General features: G+C 55.5%; 4 protein-coding genes across 4 annotated transcripts; 3 read left to right on the top strand and 1 right to left on the bottom strand.

Moving 5' to 3' along the window:
• Positions 1-1,295: 1,295 nt before the first annotated feature.
• On the top strand, positions 1,296-2,039 carry CGGC5_v005877 (uncharacterized protein; the record flags this gene model as incomplete). Its single annotated transcript, XM_032027287.1, has 2 exons — positions 1,296-1,832; positions 1,902-2,039. The coding sequence occupies 2 exons, from the start codon at positions 1,296-1,298 to the stop codon at positions 2,037-2,039; spliced, it is 675 nt and encodes a 224-aa protein (XP_031876309.1).
• Positions 2,040-2,670: 631 nt separating this feature from the next.
• On the top strand, positions 2,671-3,747 carry CGGC5_v005876 (uncharacterized protein; the record flags this gene model as incomplete). The annotated part of the gene is made up of 3 exons (XM_032027286.1): positions 2,671-3,139; positions 3,191-3,425; positions 3,480-3,747. The coding sequence occupies 3 exons, from the start codon at positions 2,671-2,673 to the stop codon at positions 3,745-3,747; spliced, it is 972 nt and encodes a 323-aa protein (XP_031876311.1).
• Positions 3,748-4,068: 321 nt separating this feature from the next.
• On the bottom strand, positions 4,069-7,401 carry AGO5-2 (Protein argonaute 5; the record flags this gene model as incomplete). The annotated part of the gene is made up of 2 exons (XM_066151562.1): positions 4,069-7,030; positions 7,079-7,401. 2 exons carry the CDS (start codon positions 7,399-7,401, stop codon positions 4,069-4,071), a joined length of 3,285 nt encoding a protein of 1,094 aa, XP_066009140.1.
• A 77-nt stretch (positions 7,402-7,478) lies between these two features.
• Positions 7,479-10,700, top strand: pfh1-2 (ATP-dependent DNA helicase pfh1; the record flags this gene model as incomplete). Its single annotated transcript, XM_066151561.1, has 7 exons — positions 7,479-8,100; positions 8,164-8,556; positions 8,618-8,646; positions 8,690-9,042; positions 9,097-9,991; positions 10,046-10,241; positions 10,303-10,700. 7 exons carry the CDS (start codon positions 7,479-7,481, stop codon positions 10,698-10,700), a joined length of 2,886 nt encoding a protein of 961 aa, XP_066009141.1.
• Positions 10,701-14,184: the final 3,484 nt, after the last annotated feature.

Genomic DNA, 14,184 nt, shown 5'->3' with positions numbered 1-14,184 from the left:
TTCTGAGCAATAGTCCAGAAAGTGATGGCCCGCTTAGAGTTGAACAATGTAAAGTCTTTCGTACGCGTTAGTTTGAGAGATATACGATACACACTTCCACGTCACTGGTTAACGAGATATGAGGGGACTATGCTGATGACAGCCGGTCCGACTGGAATTGAGGCTCGCCTGAACAGTCAACGGGCATCGGAAGCATCCCGATGCCACCATATTCTTCATCGCCGGTGGAGTTCGTGAGTCACACTGAAATGGCGGCGCTTCCTAGGGTTCAACGGCAGAAGATTTAGATCCGAACAGTAATAGAGAAAGCCGAGTGACACGAAATACCTCCTCTTGGTTCATCGGTGCTTCTGATTGTTAAGTCAGATATCTCACACAGCTATGTATTAGAAGGCGACTGACTTTGCAGTCGTAGTATGATTAGATTGCCTCTGACGGGGGCTGGTACGGTCCATGGAGGAAAAGCCCCACAATCCCTGCGCACTATACAACACGTCTACCACCTCGACTGCAAGAGGTGTGCAGGCTGCTTGTCTGCCCGCAGAAAACGGCGCATAGCACCGGTTATGAATGAATTTCCGAGTGTTGGCGAACCGCTCAAATAGGCTTTACTTCCTGGCTGCATCATCTACTGAACGCTGTCTGCGGGGCGTCTTGGACACTGCAAAAGGGATTCAGGTATGCCACGCAAAGGGGTGTGTATACGTAGGTGGGTGATATACCTGCAGGTGGTCCAGATTCATGTTCACACCCCTTAGCCGCGTGTTCTAAGTGACCAAGGAAAAGCCATGGTCCTACAAGTAGCGGCCGATAGAAGCCGAAAAGGTTGCCTGCCGGTTGAGCATCCAACTGCTCCGTCGGCTTTGATTGCTCCATGGGACCACGCCGAGCAGAACCGGTGGGGATGACGGTTTCCGATTGCTGTCACGCTGCAGCCCAACTATGTGACTGCCACTAAAATATGCAGTCCGCTCACCTCGGAAACCAATGGTTCCAACTACTTGCAACCCGCAGATGTCTCTCCAGAAATCGCGCCATCAGATCCCAGCAAACGTTGCATTTACTGGCTTTCCGAGCGCACGTGTGCTGCTGGCCAATCAGTACATCTGTGCACTCGAAGTGGCTGCGAACTTGTACCAAGGCATGTCACCGATAAAGAGACAGCATCGAAAGATGACCCGAGAACTGTATTTAAGGCCACGGAATTCTCCTGTCGAAAGAATATTTTTCTCTTCTGCACTCAACTAGATCATCCATTGTTGTCCACTCCAAAACGCTTACTTCACTTCATCGCTATGGCCGCTGCCGACGTTATCACCTCTTTACCTTCCATCAACGAATACTCGCACCAGCATTTTCAGGACCTTCCAACCCTTGAGTATGCCAAGGCTAAGTTTCTTGGTGAGGCCAAGGGTGAGGAGGTGATCGCGACGACGATCAAGAACTTCTTTGTCGAGTCTGGCATGGATCGAACATTTGGCGTGGCCATGCTCCATCGTCATTTTGATCTTGATCCCAACGAGAAGTTGGTTGAATACCGCGGAACTTCTACTCCTTGGGCTGCAACTGTTCCAGGAATGGAGGGACTGCACGGCTCCGTGTGGGCATTCGACAAAGACGGCGTCCTCCGTCCCACTGAGTTCCGCTACTCCGGAAGTGAGGATGCACAGCTCTCTTCAGCAGCCATGGAGTTCGTGGACAGGTTCAAAACCCTGCTCAAGGACCTCGGCTTGATTGGATTTCTCGGGCTATCTCGTTACCCTGGAGACGATTTTCAGGGCTCTTGCGAGATCACCAATGGCCGAGCTAACATCAATCTTGAGCCTCAAGATGTATGTCATAAGTAACAACTTTGGATCAAACTTTTGGTCGGAAATTAGTATCTAACTCATTTGAACTAGTATCCAAAGGACTTGGTTCATATCCCTACCATCTGGTATTTCTCTACTGAGCTGTGGCAACGAGGATGCCGTTGCACCTGCAATGGCAACAGCGAAGACCATGGCCATGGCGTCCACGTCTATACCGTGTCCGGCTAAGAACAATTGCCGAGAAGTCCCAGCAATGTCCTCTCATTAGCTTGTTCGCCGATTGCCGTTCAATACGTCATTTAGCCCTCCTACTTTTCGGGAAGCTCTGAGACAAACACGAATAGAGATCACGAAAGTATCACTGTCATTACCTTAATTACCAAGGTCTGTGATTAGCACGCCTTAAATACACTCATTCCGCTCGTGTATAACTCTAGCTGTCTTTTTGCTTGCCTCCGTCGAACATGTTGGCATTAATTTACGATGCTATACGGGTGAACGTTTCAGTGAATCTTGATTCAGTGAAAAATAACTCTGCAGAAAGTGGGGAGGCTAGTGTTGACGTTACGCCCGTAGTATGGACAGGTACACTTCTATGCAGGGAAGGATTATGGATGTGGGGAAGCACGCCATGAAGCACAGCTCCGTAGTGTATGAGACGTCTTAGTGGGCCCTCGATTTTGCCTCTGTCCCCAGTTTTCAGTTTGTGGGTCGTCTGACCGACGGGTTCAATGCCCCAGGAAAACGAGGCGCACTAATGCACAGTCTACTATATATGTGGTCTTCCCCCCCCAAGCGCGACGAGCCGAATCCCCCTCTTTTTCTCCCCCATGCACTTCACTGCGTCTGAACACCAATCATGCTTCCAAAAGATGAGCCGAGATTAGACGAAGAAAGCATTCTAACTGCTGTGCGCCAGCTGAACCTCAGAGGAACATTTTTATCTGTGGATGGCCAGTTTCGTGGAGGACAATGCAGTGTCTACAAGCTCAGCTTCCTCCCGCAAGGAGACACCCAAGATCGGAAAAGCATAGCTGTCCGCGTGCCACTTCATATGACTGATCGCGATGGCATCGTCTCTGCCCTTCGTACGGAATGGCAAACACTGAGCAAACTCAAGCAGCAGGACTTTCGCTGGTCCCCCGAGCCTCTTGGGTTCAGTTTGACGTTTGACAATCCGATCAAGCACCCGTTCCTTGTTTTGTCCTGGGGTGAGGGTTCACAAGCGCGTTGGGATGATTACCACCCGCCCCGTCTTCTTCGAGATAAATTTCTTGAGGAACTAGCGACAATACAAACCCGATTGATCGAATGCTCGATGGAAGATGGTATGTGGAATTACTCTTCCTCGTACGCAACCCACACTAATCGCAGTCCAGGCAAGACGACATGGCAGGGATTTTTTGAAAGAATCATCCGAAATAAGCGGAGTCGAGTCATCAACGGCATGCTTCCTGGGCTATCCGAAAAGGACTGCGACGAGCAGCAAGCCCGACTCTGTGAAGTTCTCAGCATCGAGGGTCAAGCAGACTACAACAACAGGTCATTCGCCGTAGATCATGGAGATCTCAAACCAGAAAATGTCATTGTGGACGAGCATTATAATATCAAATGGTAATTGTCGCGTTGTGATTTCAGCCGGTCCAACTGTAATTGACAGATGAACAGCATCATTGATTGGGGTTTTGCCGATACCGTCCCACTTCCAAGAGCTGCCGCTCTTCCCCGTTTTCTGTGGGGAAAGTCACTCTCGCCAACAGCTCAGCAAGACAAACGATCATATTTGGCGTCTATCCGTGCCCAGCGCTGCTCACAAGCAACTCTTCGACAGTTTCAACTTGAAGGGAATTTAGACTTCCGAGCTATATTTCTGGAATCACTCTTCAGCAAGAACGTACACATGATGTTGGCGAGAAATGGGTGGCAGATCGATTAATGATGTTAGAAGATACAAAATCAAGAGGTTTATCTTCCAACTCTGCCTTCACACGGTTTGAAGAACTAGTGAAGATGTTTACATGGCGCTCGCGACTCACCACACGTATCTGAATCTGATTCTCTGTGAAAGAGAAATACGCAGTATCACATGACTGATAAACAGCTCTTCGCCAATGGTAACGAGACAACCGGACTCGAAGTCAATGACTATTCTGACTCCTGAGAGTTGACTCCTCTGAATCATGCATTCTATTCCGCTATTCCTGCCGTCCACTAGCTATAGAATAGCCCGACACATCTCCGCATTCTGCATGCCCTCTCAGATATAGTACATCGTGTCCCTCAGGTTCGGATGGACCTGGATGGCGTTCGATGGCGTGGCAGTCTGAGACGCGCCTGTGGCCGTAGACGCTGCGTCCGAAACATCAAACAAATGAGGACGGTGGAGACGGGCTCGATCACACAGAATGTCTGCGTAGTACGCCGGCGGGCAAATGCTGACCGCCTTGGTGGCGCGGCCGAACAGGTAGCACAGGTTGTGGGTGAGCTTCTCCAGCTGATCCGCGGCGGGGGCGCTGACGCCATACTTCTCCCTGAAGATCTCGTCCATGAGCACGGTGTAGTGGGCCGGGCGTGCGGTCCCCTTGAGAGCCGTGTGGGCGGTCAGGTAGAAGTCCCAGGTGCGTGCCTGGGTGACGCCGCGGTCGACGACCGTGCCGTTCTTGATGTTGCGCGACTTCAGGTCCATGTTCTGTTCAGATGCAGGGTAGAAGCGCGTCTGGTGACGTTTGACCGACACGATGATGGCTAGCTTCGGGCGCTGCTTGGGCGGATAAAGCTGGCTACACGCCTTGCGGATCATGGGAAGCTCGATCTCGAGGACTTGGGTGAACTGGCTTTCTGAGACGCCGTCGCGGTAGATGATGATGGACTCGGGGAGTTTGTTCTGGTTGCGCTGACGCCACAGCACCAGGCGATGCTTGAAGTGCTCCGTCAGCTTGTCCCCGAGCATCTCCTGGCGGGAAGGCTGCTCCCACGCGACAGCAGGCCACTGTCCGAGGTCTCTGTCGACACTGGCAACCATCCCGACGAGACTGGGCGCTGTGCTCCTGTCGTTGGACATGTTGGTAGGATGCGTGACGTCGTATCCGACAATCATGGCCTTGCCCGAGGCGACGATGTCGATGGTGTCCTTGACGAGGTGGTTGTTGCCGCCGTTCTTGAGGTTCCACTTGAGACCGATGTTGGCGAAAATCTGGGTGTTGTTCTGGAGGAACTTCCTCTCCACGGAGCATATGGTGTGGAAACCGAAGTGGACGTCGGCGAGAGACTTGACGGCACCGTAGAGCGTGGTGTCCTGCTTAGGCAGGATGACAAGCAGGAAGAAGCCTTTGGTGGTGCCCTTCGCCTTGGTGGTGTCGTCTGCTAAGGCTGCGAATGCTCTCCTGATGTCCTCTGTGGCGGTGCCGCGGCCAATGATGATCTGGCGACGGATTTTCGGGGCCTGAGTGTCGATGGCAACTCCGCTTTCGTTAAGAAACTTGACGAACTGCTTGACAGACTCCTCGACTACTTCGGTAGACACCCTGGGATTCGGGCCTTCCGTGATGCGCACCCAGTTCCAGTTGGTTATTTTCGGACCTGGCTTGACGAACTTGACACCGCCCAAATTCCACGAGCCGCTGCGCGGGTGAAGGGGTTTTTGGTCGGCATACGTTACGACGCGTGGTGGAAGCTCGCGGGCAATGACGGTCAACAGCCTCTTGTCGATCGTGATGCCGAAGTCCTTCAGTGTCGGCTCGTCAAGGCCCAGAGCCGCCGCGCTGTCGCGCTCGATGGAGACGGCGTTGGCAAAGGGAGAGCGGCAGGCAAAGTCGAGCATCGCCGTGGTCTCGTCTCCGGAGAGCTTGGAACGGACAGCCTGGCCGGCGGTGATGGTGCAGCGCTCGGCCGGGAAGAACATGGGCTTGGAAGGGGTGCCGAGGTTGACCAGGGGCAGGGTCTTGTCCGGAGCCTGTCCGTACTTCCATCGCCAGTATTCTGCGACGGAGTAGAGACCAGGCCGCTTGTTGCCAAGGACCTTGGTTTGGCCCTCTGCGGGATCCAGCTGGAAACGAACCTCCTGCGGGCCGCCGTAGACGAAGCCTTCGGAGAAAAAGACAGTGCTTCCAGCGGGGGGCCTCGTGAGGTCTCGACTGCACGCAAGCCCGTGTATCGCTTTCTTGGCCGTGACGTCCTTACCGTCGGCGGTGCGAAACTGGACGGTCACGCGGGTCTTGGCGAGGAACTTGGATAAGCCACGCAATCTCATATGAACGGTGTCCTGCGCGTTGATGTTGCCAGTGCCGAATACGTTGACGCCGGACCACCTGCAAAGGTCGCTGACAAGGACATCGGTCTTGAAGACGCCGTGAGTGACGTTGACGTTCAGCAAGGCCCTGCCGGTGGCGAGCCGGACGCTCTGAAAAAATCCTCTGATGGCCGTGAGGGGGCCCTGCTGGCCGAGCCGCGCCGAGGAGGCCCCGGGACCGTACGGGAAGAAGCGGCCCTTGCCGACGGCGGCGACCTCGTCGTTCGCGCGTGGGCTGTGGCCGAGTACGACATTGAGGGCATCGACGGAGGTCTCGAAGCGGGGGAAGTGCGCGTCGTCGGGATCGCTGGGGTCGACCATGTCTCGGAGGTACTGGGCCATGGCAGCCAACGGGGCCTCGGTCTCACCGACGATCTTGACGTTGAAGAGCTCCTCGCGCGTGGCGTTCTCGTTCTTGAACCTGACGACGATAGGGTTCTTTGCGAGCTGCAACTTGTTGAGCGAGACGAGCTGGGACTTGAACTCGGTTGCCAGCACGGCGTTCGGCTCAAGGCGTCGAAGCTCCGCGAGAGCGTGCTGCAGGATGATCTTGAGCTTGCGCTTCGGGACACTGGTGAGGGGCCCATTGCTGCCGCCGCCGCCTCCGCCTCCGGCCTGCGCCTTGCCCTTTCGTTTGCCCTTGGGCTCGTCTGCCGGAGCGTCTGCAATCTCGCCTTTGCGGACCTCGAGGTTGTACCGGTACAGGACCACGGGCTTGATGAGCAAGCGGAAGTAGTTGGTCCAGACAACGATCTGCTTCCCCTTGGTGCCGAAGGCCGGCCGACAGGGCATGAAAGAGACGGTCGAGTCGGTGAGCTTCATACTGCCCATCTTCTTGACGAGGGTCTTGTCTCTCGACTGGTGGTTCTTGACGGTGGCGTCCTCGAGGTTGGTCACGTCGGCGTCAGGCTGAGGAATAACCGAGCCCTGTCTGAAGGGTGTTAATTCCGATGTCATCACGTAGTATAGCAAGACTCACCCGTAGAAAGTATGAGCCTCGTCTTCGAATGCGTCACGGCGAGGAGCGAAGCCGCCGCGGGCCCCTCGTCCACGACCGCGATCGCCGCCTCCGCCAAAGTTACCACCGCGTCCTCTGTGATCGCTGCCTCCTCCGCCAAAGCTGCCGCCGCGCCCACCGCGGTCTCCTCTGAAGCCGCTGCCACCTCCATGGCCTCCCGGGTCGTCGCCTCCGCCTCTGGGGAAGCTGCCGCGACCACCACCACCACGACCACGGTCACCACCACGATCACCGCCGCCACGGCCCCCGCGAGCCTGGCCGCGTCCTCCACGTGCATCAGCCATGTTGGAATCGATTTGGGAAAGTTGCTTGTAAACTCCGCAGGATGGATCGTGGCCCCGCTGCTTCATACTCAAGAACGATGCCCCGCCCAGCCCCGCCTTTGTCTCAGCTAGATCCTAGCTCCCGCCGGCGTGGCGGGCAGAGCAAGCGGCTATTGTGGGGAAATAATCGATGCCGTCCGTGCGAGGGCGCACGCCCCAGCCACAAGACCGTGTGCGAGCCGTTGTTCATCGCCACTTGGGCGGTGGGTCTGAGCCTGGTTCCGACCTTCATGCCAGGGCCGTCCTGGCTGTCTGTTGACGCTGCTCCTCCGTCCCGCACCGTGCGGGTCCGCTGCCGACAGCAAGGCCACCCGCAGTTGACCGTGCGCATGGCAGCCCTGGGGCTGCCACCTGCGAGTGGAACGCCTCTCGTGAAGCACCACCTGCGACCCTTGCCGCTGCGCGTGCCTGGAGCGACATTGCGCTGTGCTCCAGCAGCAAGGATAGCGCAATACCGAGCGGCCCGCGTCGCGCCGGGGCAGGCAGCTGGTATGCCAAAGGTACCCAGTACCCTGACGGGGGCGGCGCGACGTGTTGTCCCACGGCGGCTGACGGGCCGTCCCCCGCCCGTCTTCTCCGCATCCACACGACGTCCGCCGCGGTCGCGGAGCAGCACGCACATCAACGACCCGCCCCGATCGGCGTGCCGACAGCATCTGGGTAAGGCCTTGAGGTGGTAGGACCCGTTGGAGCAACGCTGACCTCCGTCTGCGTTCGTAAAAGCACTCGGCACATTTGCAGACCCAAGCACCAAGTCGCGTCCGGAGCCAGCGACGCGGCGGCAACGACGACCCCCACCGGCCGTGCACACCAACGTCCCCGTCCACGCCCCGACGAACACGATGGCGACGTCCCAAAACGAAGGCGCAGGGTCAGGGGGATGGCACGAATCATTGCAAATCCGAGATAAACGCTCCTCGTCCGCCGACCCTGAGAGTCTGATCCTTGCCGAGGTAGAGCGCCTGATGGCTGAATACACGCGAGGCATCGACCGAAATCTGCCAAGCAAGTCGAAGGGCAAGACGTACTACGTCGTGTGGAAAGGAATAAAGTGCGGGATATTCACAAGCTGGCCTCAATGCAAGCTGCAAACATCGGGCTTTTCAGGTGCTCAATGTATGTCCTCAGCAGACGTCAGCCGCGTTCAGGGACATTCCGCTGACGCATGTCCAAAAAGTCAAGGGCACAAGGACGTTCCAAGAGGCCGTGAGTCACCCACCCTGGAGAGTGCGCGTCTAATATGCATCAGGAAGGCATACTTCGAGTCGAGTTGACCAAGGAAGTCTCACGGAGTCACCCTAGGTCGATAGCAGAAACCGGCGACGTTCCGCGAGCGCTTGCTTCCTCACCGGCCCTCCCCCATCGCGACAATCCACACCGCGACCGTCCCGCAATCATACGAAGCCACCCGCACCCCAGACCCGAGCTTGAGACTGCAGCCGTTGATGGCCCGACGGACGATGGAGGGGACGGACCCGAAGCGGCAGACGCTCAGGGCCAGGAGAGACAGCCCTTACACATACCTGGGGACCCTCCCCTCTGCCCAGAACAGCAAAATGCAATCGACCTTGCCATGCAGGGCGACAACCTGTTCATCACTGGGTATGCTCTGACAAGTCGCCCCAAATACCTCGTTGGCTGACTGCATGACTTAAGGTCCGGCGGGTGCGGAAAGTCTGTTGTGGTCAGGGCCCTTCACAGAACGCTCGCTGCCCGCTACCAAGACACGGGCCAGGCAGTACACCTCCTCGCGCCCACCGGTCAGGCCTCCATCAACATCGGCGGTAGAACCACCTACAACTACGCCGGTTGGACACCCGAGGACGCGAAGAAGCCCCTGGATGGTCATGGTAGCGTTATCAAAAAGGCACGTGGCCAACGTATCTTCAACCGATACTGTAACACAGCAGTCGTCATCATCGACGAAATCAGCATGGTCGAGAACCAGTTCTTTGAGCGACTCAGCTATGTCATGAGCGCCATCCGAGACGACCCGGAACCGTTTGGGGGCGTTCAGATCATTGTAGTTGGTGACTTTTGCCAGTTGCCGCCCGTCAAGCCGTTCGGGTACTGCCTACACTGCGGTAGGGAAATGAAAAAGCTAAACGACCAGTGGACGTGCCCCGACGGCCATGGCGACGCATTTGAAGATCGGGACAAATGGGCATTCAAGGCCCTCGAATGGAAAAGATGCAACTTCAAGTGCGTGCGGTTGACGAAAATCCACCGTCAGTCGGATGAGGCGTTCATCAAAGTCCTCCAGAAATGCCGGCTCGGCCAGCATCTCGATGATGCCGACGCAAACCTTCTCCTCGCCCACCACGCCGAAGCTGAGAACGGGACTGAGCTCAAGTCCACCCGGGAGCAGGTCGATCAGCGCAACCTTGGGGAGTTCGTCAAGATCCCTGGTCATGTTCACGAGTACAAAGCTGCCGATGCTTGTACTCTCGCCAGAGGGGAGACACGGCAGCCCCTCGACCGCCTTCACGAGCACCGCTATCCTCGAGAACTGCAGCTGAAGGTGGACACGCCCGTCATACTGCTCGCCAATGTACGTTTAACAGCCTGAATCCGACGCTTCAGCTACAGACTGACGCCATCCCAGGTTGATCTAGACAGCGGTCTTTGCAACGGGCGGCAGGGCGTCGTCATAGGGTTCGTACCCAGCGACACGATCCAAGAGCCACGGCCGCCGTTGCTGCAGAACTACCAAGATGACTATGACGGCTATCGCGCTGCGACGGAGAGACATAAGCGCATCGTGGATTATCTCAGAAGCGCATGGAGCAACAAGGACATGTGTAAGCAACACGTCTCCCCGCAGCGGGCCCTTGGCTTGACATCTTTGCTGACACACTTTAGTCCCCAAAGTCAGGTTCGCCAATGGCGAGAAAAAGGTCATCGGTCCCGATTGCGCTGTCATCGGGTACGGCGATCAGTCGCCTTACAGCTACTTGTCACGAACACAGATCCCCCTGACGCAAGGCTGGGCCATGACGATTCACAAAAGCCAGAGTCTCAGTCTTGACCGCGTCGTTGTTGATCTTTCACGCATGTTCGAGCACGGACAGGCATACGTCGCGCTGAGTCGGGCACGGAATCTCTCCGGCCTGAGGGTGATAGGGGCCGACGCATACAGTTTGAGACGTATCTTTCAGGTAGATGACGCGGTGAGGGCGTTTATGAGGAGTATCGATTCAAATGATATGGAAGATCAGCCGGAAGATGCGAGGGCTGCAGGATCGCGCCCTTTTGAGTAACGACTTCATCCCCAGTGTTTGTGCGTCTGGGTCAATAGGTTTCTGCAGGCAAGGAACTGATAAACGGAACGACCGAGAAGGCCAAAATCAAGGAAGCTGCTTAAGCCACTTGATTGATTCACGACTCTGGTCTTGCATCCACCGTGTGGTTGATCACATACCCCCAAACAGCGAACTCTTGCATATACGGTCTTCAGCAGTCATGGTGCACTCGACAATGAATCTTTGTGAGCCTCCTCGACGTGTTTTTATTTTTGCGGCCGTGCGATCATACGATATCTCCTCGCACATGCTACTGCTCATGAACCAACTGAGCTTTGCGTTGCCCATCCTAGTAAGAGCATAGTGTTCGCGCCGCCATTGCTCGCCCTATCACCAGAGGACCTAGTTGCACTCAGGAATTCTCCAACGCAAGCCCGCGTTGGTCCCTTTCGATTTGTGAGATGAGAGGAAGGAGAAAGTTCGACAGTGCACATGAGAGCGACCCATTTCTGGTGTGGCAATTGTCGCACTTTGGCGATGGAAAAGCACGTGCAGATGCTGCCAGGGACGCAAAGCTGTGACCCGAAAGATTCTCATCAGGTTGCACACCTGAGATACCCAGACGATCCCTGCTTGCAAGGACACCAGGCGGAGGGTTTTCTGAGGGGGAGGGCCGCACGTGCGGAGCACCAGTAATGCCGCATGGCTTTACCGCTGGGATGCCTAGATGCCCCATCGCTCTCATGGCCAACCTGGCCCGCGCGCGATCCCAGAGGAGCGTGCCCGACCAATTAGCTGCGTTCCTCCGAGGACCTTTCTAGCTGTGTCAACCAACGGGGGCCAAAGCTGGCTGCCAGAAGTGCGCATATTGCCCTGAAGTGGCTTTCAAGAAATGTCATCCGATCAACGCTTCTGAGGGGGCTATGCTTAGCCACCACTGATCGCGTAGCTACAACCGAAATCGAGAGCCACTTCCGGCTGCCAGGCATAAAGGGAGAAAAGGCTTCAGTCATGTACAGTAGCCGAGTGGTAAATGTCACGAAATGGCCATTAGCGTCTATCGCACTAGACTCGCCGAAAGCTACGGCTAGCACAAACGTGGTCATTCAGCAGCAGAATCAACATTCAACAAGCCAAAAGGCCAGCCCCTACTGTATGTAACATCAATTTGAAGAAAACACAGACCATTCTCGATGCTGGCGTACATACATAGGCCCAGCACGCTGAGATGAAAGGTATTTTGCATGGTGTCACCACTTCAATCAGATTCAGCCACGTGGTGCGGAAGGTAGCGCAGGTCGGCAACTAGTGTTGTCACAGAGGCCTTCCGCGACATCGCCAGCCGCCAAAGGTCCGCGAAAGGCGGCGATGAATCAAGTCTCGAAGTCACAAAATGGGCATTGGACTCGGGCTGATCTCACCGAAAGCTACCTTTGGCTCGCTAATCAGCACCGAATGCACAGTCGCACCCTAGCCGGGGGTGCACAGGTGCCAGGGCCCACCACAAATCCACATAGTGCCAGCGCCACCAAACAGACACCCCCGCACAGGTTTTGTACTTAAGAAAAGAGAATGACGCGACGGCGCTGCTATTTACTTTTGCAATCCGACGTTTGATATATCCCATTGCAGGATCGGCTTCAACGGTAGCGTCAGATTTCCCTCGGCAAACCACCTCGATAATGTCGGAAGGCCACGACAAAGAGCGATGCGCGGACGAAAGCCCCGCCTCGGAGCTGCACCGGCATGCTGATGTTGTCTTGTTGTTCCCATCGAATGGCACGCGACCGACTCACTGATTCCTCGTTCCACTCCGAACTACTCATGGCTGTTTCCCCATACTTCGAGTGCCTCTTTGGCCCACATTTCAACGAGGGCCATACGCTGAAACGAGAGGTTCGTCCAGAGATCCGGCTAGAAGAAGATGACCCAGACGCGATGGGCATCATACTGTCCGCGCTCCATTACCAGGCCACCGAGGCACTCAACAACATTAGCATAAGCCAGCCTACTTGCGCAAGTCGCACGAGCTAGCGACAAATACGGATGGAACATCGCGTTATCTCCTTGGATCTTCCGGTGGCTACGGGAACCTTGCTATCCTTCTGATGCCGAGGAACATGGATTACTATTGCTGGCCACATTTCTGTTTGGGGCTTCGGATGAATGGCCGTCTATCTCGGCTGAGGCGGTGAAGCATCTGCCGCCGGGATTTGGAGCCTCATGGTCAGAACATGCCATTCTGTCCTTGTTTCCTGACGACATCAAAGGTATTTAAAGATTTCTATTGGGCCTGTGAGTCATGGCGCGCTGACGAGCCCATTGATGCGCTGGAGCGGAAGATCAGCAGTATGCTAGACAGCCTTCAGTTCCAGATGCAGAACTCGGTCGAGATATTGCGCAGCAACCAGCTGGTCTTCTCGAGGCCTCAACTCTCTTGCGACACATGTCATAGAATTCATCCTGGGGAAGCCAAATAGTGCCATCCCTGCAAGAATAAGGAGCTACGTCCTTGTTTGTGCACGCCACAAAGTCGGGTCGCTGACTACCTCGAAATCCTCAGCCGAAACGAGTTGTGGCCATCTGTCCGCCCGTTCCGGATTTGTACCATTGCGGAAATTGGCCTTCGTTTTGCCGCATTGCGTGCAGAGAGACAGCAACGTTGTGCTGGAGGCATGGCTTGTCCTCTCAAAGTAGAACTCAATCGCGTGTACGAAAACACAAGTAGCACTATCCACTCGAATGGGGGTGTCCGTCTTTGATCAGCGCGTGAGGGTTTCAGGCCTCGAAGGCGATTCATTAAATTTGATAGCTCCGCTAGGGTCAGATCCAGAAACAAGACGTACGCCGTAGTGTAGCATATTTCGATGGATCTGGTCAACATGCCACTGATCCTCATCAACGAACCATCAATGCAGTTATGCCTTTACTCGCTGGCAACCACCCTGTCTGTCGCTCTGACATAACAGCAGGCCGACAACAAGACTAGTATTATTACAGATGCCTTCCGTGACATCGCCAGCCGTAGGTTATCGCGGGGGGCGGGGGCGGGAGAATCAACCAAGTTCAAAATCTCACTAACCACTACATTTCTCTTCGTAAGTAAGCCGACCATGGATTTCGCACCGCTAGTCTCAATCTTCTTACATCGCTGTGGGAGGTAGGCATGCAACAAGGACGGGGCAATCCAGCCCGTTTCCTTCGGTTCTTCTGCCCATCACAGCGTTGAATTCGAACACCAGGCAGCCCCCATTCTTCGGGTTACTCAGCCATCAGTTGATGTGCCGGTCACATCTGGACTGGCTCAGTCAGACGAACCAGTCGGGGCTGTTTGGCAGGCTGAGCCTGCGATGGGTTTTGCACGATGGTTTTCTTAACAGTTGGAAGATTGATCCAAGCTTACTGAGCAAGCTAGACAAGCGGAATCGGCCGGAACAGTTGTGGTTTCGGTTTCAAGGCCAGGTTAGGCGGCATTGCTAGCATATCTTCTCTACATCCAGCA

The sequence above is a fragment of the Colletotrichum fructicola genome (genome assembly GCF_000319635.2).
Source record: "Colletotrichum fructicola Nara gc5 chromosome Unknown KSG_Nara_v1_contig03, whole genome shotgun sequence".
Classification (NCBI taxonomy): domain Eukaryota; kingdom Fungi; phylum Ascomycota; class Sordariomycetes; order Glomerellales; family Glomerellaceae; genus Colletotrichum; species Colletotrichum fructicola.
This window is presented reverse-complemented; position numbering and strand designations above follow the sequence as displayed.